Source organism: Sceloporus undulatus, chromosome 2 (assembly GCF_019175285.1).
Source record: "Sceloporus undulatus isolate JIND9_A2432 ecotype Alabama chromosome 2, SceUnd_v1.1, whole genome shotgun sequence".
Lineage (NCBI taxonomy): Eukaryota > Metazoa > Chordata > Lepidosauria > Squamata > Phrynosomatidae > Sceloporus > Sceloporus undulatus.
This window is the reverse complement of record NC_056523.1, coordinates 42498153-42515325: the sequence shown is the minus strand read 5'-3', so window position 1 is coordinate 42515325 and position 17173 is coordinate 42498153. Positions and strand designations below refer to the sequence as shown.

Genomic DNA, 17173 nt, shown 5'->3' with positions numbered 1-17173 from the left:
ATGGAGATGGAGCCTTTCCATGGTCTCTAGTATGTAGGCCTACACTGTAAGGATCACTGCCTTTTCATTTTAAGTTCAGATCCATGGGCTCATCCTCTGCTCGATCAGTTTTGTTTACAGAAAAACATTAAGTAGTTTGCAGGCCTCAGTGCCCATAAGGTTCTGTACAATAGCTGTGTCCCAGTTTGTGTCCTCTGAAATGTCTTTTAGTGCATGGAAAACACAATCTGGACCCTTGAACTACCGTGCATTGAAGGGTTGAATTCATCATACTGAGCAATGAAGCAAATACTAAAAAACCCCAATAACCTAAACTTGCTTTTTTGGAAGTCTCAGGAAACTGAAGAAAAAAATAGTGTGTCTGTGGGTAATGCTGTTGTATTGTTTTTTACCCTCGGGTGTGGGAAATGGTTAGAAAATGGTTAGAAACAGGAATCCCTTTTATTTTCTACACCAGTTTAAGATATTCTAATGTTCCTGTCCAAAAGAGATAAAAAAAAGGAACAGAAATCCCCCTTTCCTGCAATGTCAGGAGGATTCTAGTTGGCTGCTTCTTCACTTACACAGAGCATAATTATCTAAGAGTTCTGGATTTCCTTATCGTCCAGAGCTAGGAGAAAAGGGGAGTGGGGCAGAAACCTAGCATATACACAAAGGTGGTACAACTGACTTATTTTTAAAACAGCTGTGGCACAGCTTCCATCCTTCTTGCTGAGTCCATTAAAGCTTGCTGTGTAAGAAAAGGAAAAGCTTCATTGTGAAATTTAAAACAAAGGAAATTGAGGATATGTTATTTGGATCTACCAGATTAGCCATGTAATTGCGGCTGGTTTGACTCAAAATAGGGCTTTACCCTCCCCATTGCCCTCCTAGCTTACAGCCTTTTTCACCCCACATTTCATGACATGTATTTTTGGATCAGACAGGTTTGTCGTGCATTTTTGTCCCCTCTACCTCAGAAGGTGGTAGGCAATGGAGAATCATTTAACAAACTGTTCATACTTTGATAAATGGCTGTCTGACACAATATCTTCAGATTTGCACCTGGAGAGGTATGACATAAAAACCGTAAATTCATCCCTTCCCAAATTAACACATCACTTACCTCCCAGGTTATCACCAACTCAGATTTAGTGCCACCACCTCCACGACATTAGCTGGGAGTGACTTCAGGAACTGAGAGAAGAAAAGACAAACATTGCAGTTATTAAGTTTTAGACAGCTAGTTTACAGCTCTCTTTGAGCAATACAGGGAAGGTGATTTGATGACTTATTATTTATGTTTTAGATATGTTAATGAACATGTCAGAAGAGTGTTTTTACAGTAGACTAATAATATTTGCACATCTTGTCATTCTTTATTCCTCTTGATTTTAAATTTAAAACAAAACTAAATTACCAAAGTTCCAAATATTTTTTTTTAAAAACCCTTTGCTGGGGTGGTTTAGGGAAATGTACTGAGTGGGGCTTATACCTTTTAGTCTACATTGCATATAAACAATAAGGCTTAGTCAATAGTAGCCAGTTCAGTGAACTGGATACTTCATACCCTTCTGCTTCTCTTGCAAATATGAAAGAACATAAGGATTGTATAGGCCAAAATGTCTACTCTTCATGTTTTTTTTAACTGATTTTTTTTTAAAATGATGGTATTCAAGATTATCATGTTTTTATCTGAGGCCTGTAATAAAGGGATTCATTAATCCAGGAATTATTTCTATCTTGAAGATCACAGGCATGTGTGTTGTCCAGTAAGAAATGGTTCTATGTGGTCTTTTTGGAGCCGAGCATATAAAGAACAAGACAAATATTGATATTGTTAGGATAATTTTATACATCAGAGTGGCCATTTAGCAGACTACATATGCTTTCAGAAGGGATGAGGTTAAGCTTTTTGCTTCTGCTTTAACACCCCATTATTATCTTAGGTGCCCACAATTATAGATATATATTGATTAACATTCATAATGGTGCAAATCTGCTATTTTCCTACTGCTGTTGTATGTTGCATGGCTATAAGTTGGGTTCAATAACCCAATAGCATTCAGAAAGTATATTCGATCTGGTGTGATTCCATCCTTGTTTGAAAATGACTAACTCAGACTTGCCTCTATTTTCCATGTTTCAGTTATGAGTGCCAATGCACCCTTAGTAAATTCATAAAATAAAGACTGTTTTGATCTTTTTTACATATCTCCTCCCATCCTTGTACATATTTTTGTGGAAGTCACAGATAACAAGTAAATGTTGCCTATTTGTGGAAGCATGAAATATGATTGAAGGGCCAAATTACATATTTTCTTTTCATTGTCTACTTACGAGCCTCCTCAGTTCTGCCTCTTCTCTGATGGTTTGCTTGGTTCCCCTATCTCCATAATTAGGCATCAGCAACGCACTCGGAATTGCATACTCAACCCATGGGTTTAAAAACCCACCACTGTTGCTGTAAATGTGTTTCCATCAATGACCTCAGGCACTGGGTGATGGGGAAAACATAGATGAAGAAAGTATATTACTGTGGTCCAACTGTTACTGAAAAACACATGAAATCTTGGTTGAGAATAGAAGATACAGCAAAACACAGTATAAGGGGCAGATTAGAGTACAGACTAAGGAAATGGCCCATTAGGAGAATGTTCTTACTTTTTTCTTTGTTAAAAATCATTGCTAAGTTGGGGTAACAAAGAAGAGGTTCCATGTGGACCGGATCTTGTGCACCTTTGAGACTGAGAGGAAAAAGTTTTTGCATAAGATAATAATAATCATAATAATAATAATAGTTTCTATCCCGCTTGTCCACGATGATCAAGCGGCGTACAGATATAAAATTCCAATACAAGTTACAAACACTACGTCTGGGCAGCGCTACTGAAGGTGCCTGGGGCGTGCTGAGTCTGCCACTGTCCCGGAGGACGTTTTCCACATCTGCCCACCCTTTGGAATGCGCTCCCCAAGAGCTCCCGCTCGTTCACTACCCTGGCCCATTTAGGAAGGACCTTAAACCTTCCTATTCCAACAGGCATTCCCCGATATAAATATCCTGTGGGGCCTCCCTCCTCTTTCGTGGCCAAGAGGTTGGGCTATGGGGGCTTTTTACTGCTTGGTTTGTTTTATGGGTATTTTAATTTATGTGTATTGTTGTTTGTATTTTAACCTGTTGTGAGCCGCCTGAGCGAAGGAAGGGCGGCATATAAATAAAAAATTTATTTATTTATTTATATTTAGAAAACAATTTCATATTAAAAAACTATTACACACGGCCAGCTGAGGGAAAAGTGTTTTAGACTTCTACTTCCTCCTTGTCCATCTACTGAGACTTTATTCTCAGACTAACATGGCTATGTCTCTTAAAGAAGATCAAAACATACAGAAGAAGGTAAGTAATAAACTAATCAGCTGGGAGCACATTTTTCATAATATAAGAGCTGGATCATGCTTTTTCCTAACTCCTATGTCCTCACTTTAAAACTGAAGTTCTGGACTGTATTGTCTTTAGCACTCCCTCCCTTATTTTCTTCCTTGGTACACGACCAGTGCTATACTAGGTAATTAGGGATGCTGGAAAATGTAGTTTGCTGAAATGGACATCCTAATGGAGACAGTCCCATCCATGGTCTCATTATGTTTAGTGACTTGCTATACTGTAAGGATCACACTTTTCATTTTGCTATTTCAAATACCATGGGCTCATCCCCTGCTCAATCGAGTTTGATATTTCATTAAGGGGGTTGTAGGCCTCTGTGCCAACAAGGCTCTCTACTTTAGCTGTTGCCCCAGCTTGTGTGTGCTAGAATGTAGTGCGGATGGCATGAGAAACGCAGCATGGACCTGGAACTGGCCCTGTGCATTGAAGAATGGTGGGACTGCACTATAATATCTGGTCACACAACATAGGTGTGCTATGGGAAAAGGCCAAATGGACCAAGTGCCCTGTAGGGTGTTGGAAAGCAACAGCACATGTATTGCTGAATGAGAAGCAGCAAATGAAATTTCTATAGCCCCTGCTACAAGTAAGCTTTCCCCCTGAGCTTCTAGATAATCAGAATCAAGTTAAAGATGGCATATATATCATTTCACCCAGAATAGATTTCTGGGAAAAGAAACAGCTCGTGAAGGCTGTCCATCACTGCCACCTTCCATATTCCTTAATTTCATATTTCTGATACCGGTACTTCTTGGCATACATATGAAAGATGTCTCTGGTGTCAGCACAGATTTCAGGAACAATATAAAAAATAAATAATAATAAATAAATGTATTATTTTTATACCGCCCTTCATAGATCAGGGCGGTTTCACAGCAAATATCAATAAAACAATAAGAATACATAAAAACACCCCTCTCTCACTGACCCCTCCCCTGGTAAAAAGCCACCACAGCGGCAAGACAGTCCTCCGGAGTTCTGGGGAGCTTCTTCCCAGGTGGACATGGGGGGGGGCAGCGGCAGAAGTAGTCCTCCACCAGCTCTCAGGCAGTCCCCGATGTTGCTAGGTTGCCTGTTGGCTCCCTCTGAGGCCGAGATGACAGTTGAAGAGGGGGGGGGGCCTCTTCCTTCAGGCAGTCCCCGATGTTGCTGGGTCTGCCTGATGGCTCCCCTCTGTGGCCCAGGTGACAGTTGAAGATGGAGGGCCTCTTCCTTCAGGCAGTCCTTATGTTTGCTGGGTCCGCCTGATGGCTCCTCGGAGCCGAGATGCAGTTGGAAGAGGGAGGGGCCTCTCCTTCAGGCAGTCCTCGATGTTGCTGGGTCTGCCGATGGCTCCCTCTGAGGCCGAGATGACAGTTGAAGAGGGAGGGGCCTCTCCTTCATGCAGGTCCTCGAGTTGCTGGGTCTGCCTGATGGCTCCCTCTGAGCCGAGATGACAGTTGAAGAGGGAGGGGCTCTCCTTCAGGCAGTCCTCGATGTTGCTGGGTCTGCCTGAGGGCTCCCTCTGAGGCCAGGTGACAGTTGAAGAGGGAGGGGCCTCTTCCTTCAGGCAGTCCTCGATTTGCCTGTTCTGCCTGATGGTTCCCTCGGTGGCCCAGGTGACAGTTGAAGAGGGAGGGGCCTCTTCCTTCAGGCAGTCCTCGATGTTGCTTGGTCTGCCTGATGACTCCCTCTGAGGCCGGATGACAGTTGAAGAGGGAGGGGCCTCTTCCTTCAGGCAGTCCCCATGTTGCTGGGTCTGCCTGATGGCTCCCTCTGAGGCCGAGATGACAGTTGAAGAGGGAGGGGCCTCTTCCTTCAGGCAGTCCTCGATGTTGCTGGGTCTGCCTGATGGCTCCCTCTGAGGCCGAGAGTGACAGTTAAGAGGGAGGGGCCTCTTCCTTCAGGCCAGTCCTCTGATGTTGCTGGTCTGCCGGATGGCTCCCTCTGAGGCCGAGATGACAGTTGAAGGGGGGAGGGGCCTCTTCCTTCAGGCAGTCCCCGATGTTGCTGGGTCTGCCTGATGGCTCCCCTCTGAGGCCGAAGATACTGAAGAGGGAGGGGCCTCTTCCTTCAGGCAGTCCTCGATGTTGCTGGGTCTGCCTGATGCTCCTTCAGGTTTGGTGAGCTGTAAGCTTGTGAGGGGCGAAGCAGGCCGCCCGGGTAGGACAGCATGTCCTCATGGAGCTCCAAAACATCATATTGCTTTCTGCTTTGCCATTTTAAGTATTGCACTGGTTTAATTTCTACCGATCCGGGTCCATACCGAACTGACATTTAGAGTCGTGTGATGTTCTTCTGCAGAGCCTCTGTAAATTCCCCAGTACAGCCCAGTCTTGTGAAGGAGAGGATCAGAGGAATTACTGAGCAGGAGCTAAGATAGAAAAGGGTGTTCTCACAGCACGCAGATAAAAAGGACTTCAGCCATTCACAACCATAGTAAATTCCAGGACCCTTCAGGTATGGTTACTTCATAGTAGACACACTGTGGAGGCCAGGTTTCGAATCCAGGGCCTGGGGCACTGTAGAGAGGTTCCGGCGCACCATACCAACCTCCCCCCTCCCAGCACCTTGCTCGCTCTTTCCGCTTCAGGCAGTCCTCGATGTTGCTGGTTCTGCCTGATGGCTCCCTCTGAGGCCGAGATGACAGGTTGAAGAGGAGGGGGCACTTCCTCAGGCAGTCCTCGATGTTGCTGGGTCGGCCTGATGGCCTCCTCTGAGGCCGAGATGAACAGTTGAAGGGGAGGGGCCTCTTCCTTCAGGCAGTCCCCGATGTGTTGCTGGGTCTGCCTGGGGCTCCCTCTGAGGCCGAGATGACAGTTGAAGGGAGGGGCCTCTTCCTTCAGGCAGTCCCCGAGTTTGCTGGGTCTGCTGATGGCTCCCTCTGAGGCCGAGATGAATTGAAGGGGAGGGGCCTCTTCCTTCACAGTCCCCGATGTTGCTGGGTCTGCCTGATGGCTCCCTCTGAGCCGAGATGACAGTTGAAGGGGGAGGGCTGCTCTTCCTTCAGGCTTCCCCGATGTTGCTGGGTCTGCCTGATGGCTCCCTCTGAGCCGAGATGACAGTTGAAGGGGGAGGGCCTCTTCCTTCAGCAGTCCCGATGTTGCGGGTCTGCCTGATGGCTCCCTCTGAGGCCGAGATGACAGTTGAAGGGGAGGGGCCTCTTCCTAGCAGTCCGGATGTTGCTGGGTCTGCCTGATGGCTCCCTCTTGAGGCCGAGATGACAGTTGAAGGGGGAGGGGCCTCTTCCTCAGGCAGTCCCCGATGTTGCTGGTTCTGCCTGATGGCTCCTCGGAGGCCGAGATGACAGTTGAAGAGGGGAGGGGCCTCTTCTTCAGGCAGTCCTCGATGTTGCTGGGTCTGCCTGATGGCTCCCTCTGAGGCCGAGATGACAGTTGAAGGGAGGGGCCTCTTCCTTCAGCAGGCAGTCCCGATTTTGCTGGGTTCTGCCTGATGGCTCCCTCTGAGGCCGAGATGACAGTTGAAGGGGGAGGGGCCTCTTCCTTCAGGCAGTCCTCGATGTTGCTGGGTCTGCCTGAGGGCTCCCTCTGAGGCCAGATGGACAGTGAAGGGGAGGGGCCTCTTCCTTCAGGCAGTCCTCGAGTTGCGGGTCGCCTGATGGCTCCCTTGAGGCCGAGATGACAGTTGAAGGGGGAGGGGCCTCTTCCTTCAGGCAGTCCTCGATGTTGCTGGTCTGCCTGATGGCTCCCTCTGAGGCCGAGATACAGTTGAAGGGGGAGGGGCCTCTTCCTTCAGGCAGTCCCGATGTTGCTGGGTCTGCCTGATGGCTCCCTCTGAGGCCGAGATGACAGTTGAAGGGGGAGGGCCTCTTCCTTCAGGCAGTCCCGCGATGTTGCTGGGTCTGCCTGATGGCTCCCTCTGAGGCCGAGATGACAGTTGAAGGGGAGGGGCCTTCTTCCTTCAGGCAGTCCTCGATGTTTGCTGGTCTGCCTGATGGCTCCCTCTGAGCCGAGATGACAGTTAAGGGGGAGGGGCCCTTCCTTCAGGCAGTCCCCGATGTTGCTGGGTCTGCCTGATGGCTCCCTCTGAGGCCGAGATGACAGTTGAAGGGGAGGGGCCTCTTCCTTCAGGCAGTCCCCGATGTTGCTGGGTCTGCCTGATGGCTCCCCTGAGGCGAATGACATTGAGGGGAGGGGCTCTTCCTTCAGGCATCCGATTGCTGGTGCAGATGCTCCCGCGAGCCGAATGACAGTTGAGGGGGAGGGGCCTCTTCCTTCAGGCAGTCCCCGATGTTGCTGGGTCTGCCGATGGCTCCCCTGAGGCCGAGATGACAGTTGAGGGGGAGGGGCCTCTTCCTCAGGCAGTCCCCGATGTTGCTGGTCTGCCTGATGGCCCCTCTGAGGCCGAGATGACAGTTGAAGGGGGAGGGGCCTCTTCCTTCAGGCATCCCGATGTTGCTGGGCTGCTGATGGCTCCCTTGAGGCCGGAGAAAGTTGAAGGGGGAGGGGGCCTCTTCCTTCAGGCAGTCCCCGAGTTGCTGGGTCTGCCTGATGGCTCCCTCGGGCCGATGACAGTTGAAGAGGGAGGGGCCTCTTCCTTAAGGCAGTCCTCGATGTTGCTGGGTCTGCCTGATGGCTCCCTCAGCTTTTGTGAGCTGTAGCTTGTGAGGGCAGAAGCAGGCCGGCCGTGGTAAGGACACATGTCCTCATGGAGCTCCAAAACATCATATTGCTTTCTGCTTTGCCATTTTAATTGCACTGGTTAATTACTACCGATCCAGGTCCATACCGAAACTGACAATTTAGAGTCGGTTGATTTCTTCTGCAGAGCCTCTGACTTCCACAGTACCAGCCCAGTCTTGTGAAGGAGAGGAATCAGAGGAATTACTGAGCAGGAGCTAAGATAGAAAAGGGTGTTCTCACAGCACAGCAGGATATAAAAAAGACTTCAGCCGTTCACAACCATAGTAAATTCCACCCTTCAGGTATGGTGACTTCATAGGTAGCACACGATGTGGAGGCCAGGTTTCGATCCAGGGCCTGGGGCACTGTGAGAGGGTTCCGGCGCAACCAACCAACCTCCCCGCCCCAGCCACCTTCTCGCCTTTCCTTCAGGCGTCCTCGATGTTGCTGGGCTGTCTGCTGCCTGATGGTCCCTCTGAGGCCGAGATGACAGTTGAAGAGGGAGGGGCCTTCCTTCAGGCAGTCCCTCGATGTTGCTGGGTCTGCCTGGAGGCTCCCTCTGAGGCCGAGATGACAGTTGAAGGGGGAGGGCCTCTTCCTTCAGGCAGTCCCCGATGTTGCTGGGTCTGCCTGATGGTCGTCCCCTGAGGCCGAGATGACAGTTGAAGAGGAGGGGCCTCTTCCTTCAGGCAGTCCCGATGTTGCTGGGTCTGCCTGATGGCTCCCTCTGAGGCCGAGATGACAGTTGAAGAGGGAGGGGCCTCTTCCTTCAGGCAGTCCCCGATGTTGCTGGGTCTGCACTGATGGCTCCCTCTGAGGCCGAGATGACAGTTGAAGAGGAGGGGCCTCTTCCTTCAGGCAGTCCCCGATGTTGCTGGGTCTGCCTGATGGCTCCCCTGAGGCCGAGATGACAAGTTGAGGAGGGAGGGGCCTCTTCCTTCAGGCAGTCCCCGATGTTGCTGGGTCTGCCTGATGGCTCCCTCTGAGGCCGAGATGACAGTTTGAGGAGGGAGGGGCCTCTTCCTTCAGACGTCCTCGATGTTTCTGGGTCGCCTGATGGCTCCCTCTGAGGCCGAGATGAAGTTGCTGGGGGGGGGGTCTCCTTAGGCAGCTCGATGTTGCTGGTCTGATGGCTCCCTCTGAGGCCGAGATGACATTGAGGAGGGAGGGGCTCTTCCTTCAGGCAGTCCTCGATGTGCTGGGTCTGCCTGATGCTCCCTCTGAGGCCGAGATGACATGAGAGGGAGGGGCCTCTTCCTCAGGCAGTCTCGATGTTGCTGGGTCTGCCTGATGGCTCCCTCTGAGGCCGAGATGACAGTTGAAGAGGGAGGGGCCTCTTCCTTCAGGCAGTCCTCGATGTTGCTGGGTCTGCCTGATCTCCTCTGAGGCCGAGATGACAGTTGAAGAGGAGGGGCCTCTTCCTTCAGGCAGTCCTCGATGTTGCTGGGTCTGCGATGGCTCCCTCTGGAGGCCGAGATGACAGTTGAAGAGGGAGGGGCCTTCTTCCTTCAGGCAGTCCTCGATGTTGCGGGTCTGCCTGATGGCTCCCTCTGAGTCCGAGATGACAGTTGAAGAGGGAGGGGCCTCTTCCTTCAGACAGTCCTCTGATGTTGCTGGGTCTGCCTGGATTCCAATGTTTTCTTATTTCTTGATTCTTCCTAAACTTTTGATTTGTCAAGGTTCTTGCTCACTTCTATGTTTCTGAGCCCTTGCTACCTCTGGCCAGTTTCTTTGTAGATATCACTGTGAAGTCAGTAAGTATCTTAGGCCTTGCCTACACAGCCAAAAGGCCCATCATCCACTCCCTTTCTGGCACTGTCCTGTTTCAATGATCATGATGACCCAACCCTGCTTCTGGTGTGGGTAGGCCAAACAATGTCCGGCATGTCTGAACCACAACAGGAGAATAAAACATTTTTTTAAGTCACCTGTTGCTCTAGATCTTCTGAGAACATCTGGAGCCCTCTGTTCCATGCTGCAGTGGCTTTCTGCACAGGTGTCCCACTGGGCTGCCTGGTGCATCCATTGCCTCTGTGGTGCTTATTTTGAGGTCAGAATGAGATGCTCAGCAATATGATCATCATGGGTACCTTGCTCTATCTGACCAGTGGTGGCAATGGATGCACTATGTGGCCCAGTGGACTACCCATGTAGATAACTGCTGCTGTGCAGAAATGATAGTGAAGGTAACAGCAGCAGAATGAGGGATTGTGAGCCAGGATACTCTAGACTGCCCCTGGAGTATCCTGGCCAGTACAGACAAGGCTTTTGAGAAGTTCTGCACTTCTGGCAGGAATAACACATTTTTGTGCTTCCCTGCGTGTCTTCACAAAAAGATCTAAAAAGATCCAAGGAAAGGTATCCAGCCCTGATTGGCTCCCCGATCGGCCTGGGGCTGGGCAATTGGACAGCCAACTTTGAAAGTGGACCGCTCCTGTGGTCTCAAACGAGCTGCTGGCAAGAACTACTTTTTCTGTGCTTCTTTTTCTGGGGGCTCTGGGCTGCCTTAGGCTCTTGGAGCAGCTAGAAGCCCTCTGGGGATGTGTGTTGTCTGCATGCCACACCTTGCAGCCACTGGGAGCTGCTCTATTTAGCCCATCTGTTTTGGACCTTTGAAAACCTTTGTTTTTGAAGGTTCTTTCCCTACAAGCTGTATCTTTCCTCCTCTACACCCTATTTCCATTAATAATAAATAATAAAAGTTTTATTTTATACCGCCCTTCTTGCAATCAGGGCGGTGTACAACACTATAAAAAAACATAATACAAAGCACACACCATATAAACATTTACAAAAAATCAATTAAAAACCAATTCTGGCCAGCTTGCCACTGCTGTGCAGAGGGGGAAGACTAAACGGGAGCTGGTATTTGAACAAGAAGGTCTTAATTCTTTGAACTGGGCCAGGGAGGTGGCCGAACGGAGCTCTCTGGGCAGCGAATTCCAGAGGGTCGGGGCTGAGGTGGTGAAGGTCCTCCTAGATGTGGAGGCCAGTCTTGCCCTGGGACCCTCAATAGCTGCTGCCCGGATGTTTGAGTGTGCGGGCGGATTATATGGGGAGAGGCGGTCCTCTAGGTATCCTGGGCCCAATCCATTTAGGGCTTTATAGGTTATAACCAACACCTTGTATTGTGCCCGGAAACGAATAGGCAGCCAGTGCAGATCTTTAAGCACTGGTGTTATATGACTGGCCATGGTATGCCAGTGACCAGTCTGGTGCCATATTCTGCCCAGTTGTAGCTTCCGGGTTTGGTACAAGGGTTGCCCCATGTAGAGCGCGTTGCAGAAGTCCAATCGAGAGGTTACAGAGAGCATGTACTACCGTTCAAGGTGGCCTCTGGCCCAAGTAGGGACGCAGCTGGCGAATCAGTCGAAGCTGATAACAGGTGCTCCTGACCGTCGCATCCACCTGAGATGTAAGGTGGTAGCGACGAATCAAGGAGCACCCCAGACTGGCATACCGTGTCCTTCACGGGAAGCGTGATCCGTTCAGGACAGGTGGAACACCGCCATCCCTGGGCCAGGAGAACCTATCACGAGTACCTCCGTTTTCTCTGGATTGCAACTGAGTTGGTTTTCCTCATCCAGCCACTACTGACTCAGACAGGCCAGAGAGGAGAGACACCATCCTCAGTCACTGCAAGTTCGGAGACATAGAGAAGACTATTTTGGGTGTCATCAGCGTACTGATAACCCCGCGTCCCATGTCTCCGGATGATCTCTCCCAGCGGTTTTCATGTAAATGTTGAAAAGCATGGGAGCAAAATGGCTCCTGAGGGACCCCAGATATAAGGGCCCTCTTATTGGAGCACACGTCTCCCAGCTGCACCATCTGGAACCTCCCGAGAGGTAGGAGGACCGAACCACTGGAGTGCAGTGCCCCCGATTCCCACCTCTACCAGGCGCTCCATTAGTGTTTATATTTAAAGAAAGAGAAGTTCATAATTCTTTAAGCAGTTGGAAGCTCAGCCGCTTATTGCAGTTCTTCTTCTGGTGATCTGATGGCAAAAAGGAGAGTTTGAACAGGGAACAAAGGAACTTGGGCAAGACAAGAGAAAATGGTTTCCAAGTGAATGCTTGCTGCTGGTTCGAAAGAAACTCAGAAGCTAATCCTCTCAGTGAAAAAGGAGAGGGCAGTATCCATGGAATAGCTGATTCTAACACAGAGAGAGACTGAGAGAGAAGAAGGGACTGGTTTCTCTTCTGATCCCTGAGCTCATGCTTGAGCTTGTTCTGCTCCCTTCCCCCTCCCTCCTTCAAGAACCTTTGAACCCAAATTTGCAGAGGGCTAGCAAAAACAGACTTACTTCAGATGCTTCATAGGATCCTGATCATGCAATAAGTGTGTTCCTTGTGTGAATTTTCCCCATCTCTAGAAAAGCCACATTGAACAAATTATATTTTGATGGATTTGCTTAATATGTATCAGACTCCCAATGTACCTTTTGTGTATATTTTGATTCTTATGTGTTCAGTAAAGATCTCTGAAATGTAGCCCTGTTTGAATTATTGAAACCAATTTGACAAGACACATGACTGCCAAGGTTCAGAGTCTTTTGTACTTGTGCATTCTCTCATAGAGCATCTGGAGAACACACTTGAAGTAGTAGATCATATTCAATGAGTTGTAAGGTATCTGTTTACCTGTATTAACTGCTTGCCATCCGACAGAGAATGGGGTCCTTGCTTGAACAACATATGTTGTAATAGGGCTGCGATTGTCAGGTCCCGGCCTCCATGATACCTGAGCAGTTGTATCTGTGATTTCATCAATTGTCACCGCTTCAGGTGGACCTGGTGGGCCTGTTATAGAATAAACAAAAATGTTTCAAGATGACAAAATGTACTCAATATATAACATTATATGGAAATATCTTACAGTTAAGATCAAGCAGTTGCATGACTTTAAATTTCAGATCAAGAACATAATGTATGTGATGGATAGCTTTCAGCATGCAAAGAAGTTATATAAAATGGATCAAATGTTAAAATCATCAGGCTGCATTGGATATTGTACTTTGGATCTGCATCACTTTCAGTTCCTTGCACAAAAACAAATTCCCACCACATGGCTTTCCCCAGTTAGCTGTAGTCTGGCAGAAAAGAATCAAACTTTAACTAGGGTGACTAAAGTTAGTTCTCCCCACTTTTGGTAGATAAAGAAGTTGTATTATTTCTTTTGCAGACAAAACTTGCTGTTGGAAGGTCACTTTTATCTCTTTCAGATTACGAGCTGCTTCTGACTGACAGCATTTTTTTTTAAAAAAAACCTATAGTTACAGAAAATGAAGCCAAAACCATATTCTGCAGTGCTAAAAAAACACATGGAAAATGAATTCCAGAGAATGTCTAACAAATGCTTATGTAGAATTCAGAAGTTGTGGGAAGAGTGAAGATGCAAGACTTAGGCTTTTGTTAGATTTCTTTCGGTACAATCTTATTGTAAGGTGAGTCCCAGTATATTCAGTGTGGTTTTCTCCAAAGGAAATGTGCATCAGTTTGGAATGGTATGCAGCTCTATTAAGAAGTAAATTGAATTAATTTGTGTGACTTCCTGCCAGGTAAGTGGGCACAGACTGCAACTTTACATTATTTTATGGCTTTATGGAAGATTAAAGTCATCCTAGGAACACCAGACTTCAGCCGTTCTCCAATCTCCCCTCATTTTCTTTCAGCAAGTGGCAGCACCATAACACCAGATTTTCTTGAATGAGCTGGTTATTATTCTTTCAGCCTGAGTTCAGGTCTGTTTTTTTTGGAAGGAGACAGACTTCTCCTTGATAGATGACATATGTTTAGAATTAGACAGGGGAAGAACACCCCTTTTGGTTGTGCTGGATCATGCATTGCCAGTGTTTGACTGGGCACACCTCTACTCTGATGGCCAGTGGAGGTTCACAGGTGTGACTGTGTGCATGATCAAAGGGAGCAGCCATCCAATGGGATGGCATCTAGTCAGGAGGCAGTCACTGACAGTGTGTTTCCGCAATGGTACACATGGATGGAGGGTGCAAAACATTAACAACAGCAGCACGGCTTGAGGTCGTACTGTGTGGTTATAGCATGTGCATGCAGACCGCCTTGAGAGCAGACAGTGTGGTCTTGGCCCACTCTCAGAAGAAGCAGCTTTGGGCTGCTCTTTCCTGGCCTTCTGCTTGACCCTGTAGTTAAGTCTTAAGTATAAGCTGATACAGGATTCCAGCCAAAATAAGTTAAAAAATATAAAATGCCAGTTAATAATTTCTATTTGGGTTTTTGATTTTTCAGAAATGATTTTGGCAAGGTCATCTTGAAATTTTCTCTCAGACAGTGGTCAGCATGTTAAAGAATATATGTTCATCAACAGCAGATAAAATTATGCAATTTAGTTTTTATGAGAATTCATTAACACCATTCTGAAAGGGAGACTTTTGGATATGAAGCTTCAGGCTGCAGCCCTACATACTATACAGAAGCTGGCAGTTATCTCTGAGTAAAAGAGGACAGAATTGTGCTTTTGTTGATCCTTTGGAAGAAACAGTTGGTCAGCTGCATTTTATATTAGCAAAACCTTCCAAATCTTCGATAAGCAAGCCCATGAAGAACAGATTCTAGTAGTCTATCTGTTGTTGTTATGTCCCTTCAAGTAATTTCTGACTTATGGCTACCCTAAGGCAAACCTTATGGCTACCCTAAGGCAAAAGTGTTGCTTGGCAAGGGGATTAGCCTTTGCCACTCTGAGGCTAAGAGTGTGTGATTTGACCAAAGTCACCCAGTATGTTTCCGTGGCTGAGCGGTGATTCAAACTTTGGTCTCTTGAGTCATAGCCTAATGCTCAAACCACTACACTAAGTCTAGTCTAGTCTGGATGTGACAAAATTATGAGTAACAAGGCCTGCTTTTCTTCAGTTAAGGGGATGGCTGAAAAAAAAATTAAAGCTGCAAAAAGTCACTCCTGGAACTGCCATCATCTGTTGGATGTTAAAAACTTTGTTGACTGCCTACCTGATTTATTTGGGAGTAAGCTACTGCTGGCAAGATCTCTGAAAAGAGGTTAGCCTATGCTAATCTCAATGAGTTTGCTTCTATGGTGTGTAAGCTTTTATTGTTTTTATCATTTAGAGCTTTCAGGCAAATGTGATGATGCACTGAATCTGGTCCCCTTAAAACCTATACACTCGTGATGCCTGAAAGAGAATCTCATTTACATTGATCAATAAGGGATTCTGCTTACATCAAGTTCTACATGGCTTGTGTTTGATGGAGCAGGCATGTTGTGCCTTTGCATCACTAGCTCCTATTAACAGGTAAGAATAAAGCTTGTGTGTTCTCTCTTGCTATCCAGCAGATGGTGCAGTAGGCTAGGAAAATACCTTTTTGGGGTGGGGGTAGGGAAAGAAAGAAAGAAAATACTAACAAAGAAATAAACTCATTAACTGTATTCAGTGCTTCCTTGCCATACATTTTCTTCTAAAAGACTCCTAGTAAAATTTAAGATTATCCCCTACAAAATGATGCATATATTTTGAGTTAAGAACTTCAAGTATTATGGATTTTAAATATTTAGCAGCCTAATTTATTGGTATTTAAATTGTTCATTGTTTCTCGTCCTCATTAAATGGAGTGTACGTTTACTACAGCAACAATATATCTTACTCCCAAGAGGGAACAGCTGATAAACCGCTGCTGTCTTCTTAAATGGACAATGATCATGTTCCCCATTCTCCCTCCCTCTCTTTCCACATTACAGTAGGTTTACTTCTTCTCTGCTTTTCAAGGCATTAAGTAAGGACTAAAGCATTCACATCCAAAAGCCATAATCCAAAAAGCTCAACACACAATCACTGATGTCAGTAATTTTAGCTTGAATAAGACAATCATCTGGAAGCAACAAGCCTTACTGCCCAAAAGCGAAAGGGCTGTATTTGGCTATCACAATATTACAAGCCATTTCCTCCAAGAAGCAGGGATGTAGCCAGGATTTTGGGAAGGGGGGGTCCAGACTAAGTGCCACCACTATAATGGGGCTTGGGGGCGGCGGCACGGCAGCACACACAATTCATTTTATATAATGGAAAGGGGGGGTCCAGACCCCAAGAACCCCCCCCCCCCTGTCTACCGCCCCGCAAGAAGCTAAAAGGCATGAGGCTTCCAGGCAAATATGCTGGAATATAATCTAGAATAAATTAGAACACTCTAAAAGCTATTATTATTATTATTATTATTATTATTATTATTATTATTATTATTATGCTTTATTTATATAGCACTGTAGCTAAATAGATAAATATTAATTAATAATTAAAATACTCCAACAGATTAATCTGAAGATATTAAAATTATCTAATAGATATTAATCAATATTAACACAAACATCAATCCATTAATATATATGTATTAATGAACAGACATCAATCTATTAATTTAATCCAACCTCAATAGATACTATATTGATTAATAGATTAACAGATCTATAGACTGATAATCTAATAGATTAACATATTTCAAGAATAGGTTAGAATAATCTAGAATATTTTGGCTCCAGTTATGGAACTATTTTAGGCACACCCAAATCACTCCCCTGGCTTCCTCCTCTGTTTAATACTTCGTATGGAATGAAAAGATTACCTCTCTTTGTAAGAGGTTTACTGACTATTCTACTCCACAACATAGCTTCCATTAATCTGTTCCCCCAACATTTGAAAATGCCAAGTAGTAACAAGTGACGCTATTTTCTCAGTTGTGGAGATATGTTTTTTTTAGATGGAGTTTTCGACTGTGATCACCAAAACCTTTTATTACTGTACATAATCCTTTATACTATATTGCCATTGTTTTTGATCTCCCGCCCTCTAGTTTTATATTGTCTAGGTTTTTTAATTTTTGTGTTTGATTTTTGTTTCCTAATGATGTTGGTGGTCTCTGTACATCTAGATCAAAACACAGCATAAAAATGTTTAAATAAACAATAAACATGGCACTATACAGGCCTTTCTGAAAAACAGGATTTTACCAGAGATGGCAGTCATGAAAATTATAGATAGATAGATAGATAGATAGATAGTAATATTAATATAATTTATTCAGTCTTTGACCAGGATAGATAGATAGATAGATAGATAGATAGATAGATAGATAGATAGATAGAT

At 46.3% G+C, this 17173-nt stretch overlaps 1 protein-coding gene across 1 annotated transcript in view; it reads right to left on the bottom strand.

Annotated features, from left to right (window-relative positions):
- The window catches only part of LOC121922547 (contactin-4-like), a 418703-nt gene that overhangs the window by 12281 nt on the left and 389249 nt on the right, over positions 1-17173 (bottom strand). Inside the window, 4 exon segments of the mRNA XM_042452129.1 lie at positions 1106-1176; positions 2320-2335; positions 2337-2476; positions 12690-12848. Coding sequence (XP_042308063.1) covers positions 1106-1176; positions 2320-2335; positions 2337-2476; positions 12690-12848 — 386 coding nt within the window.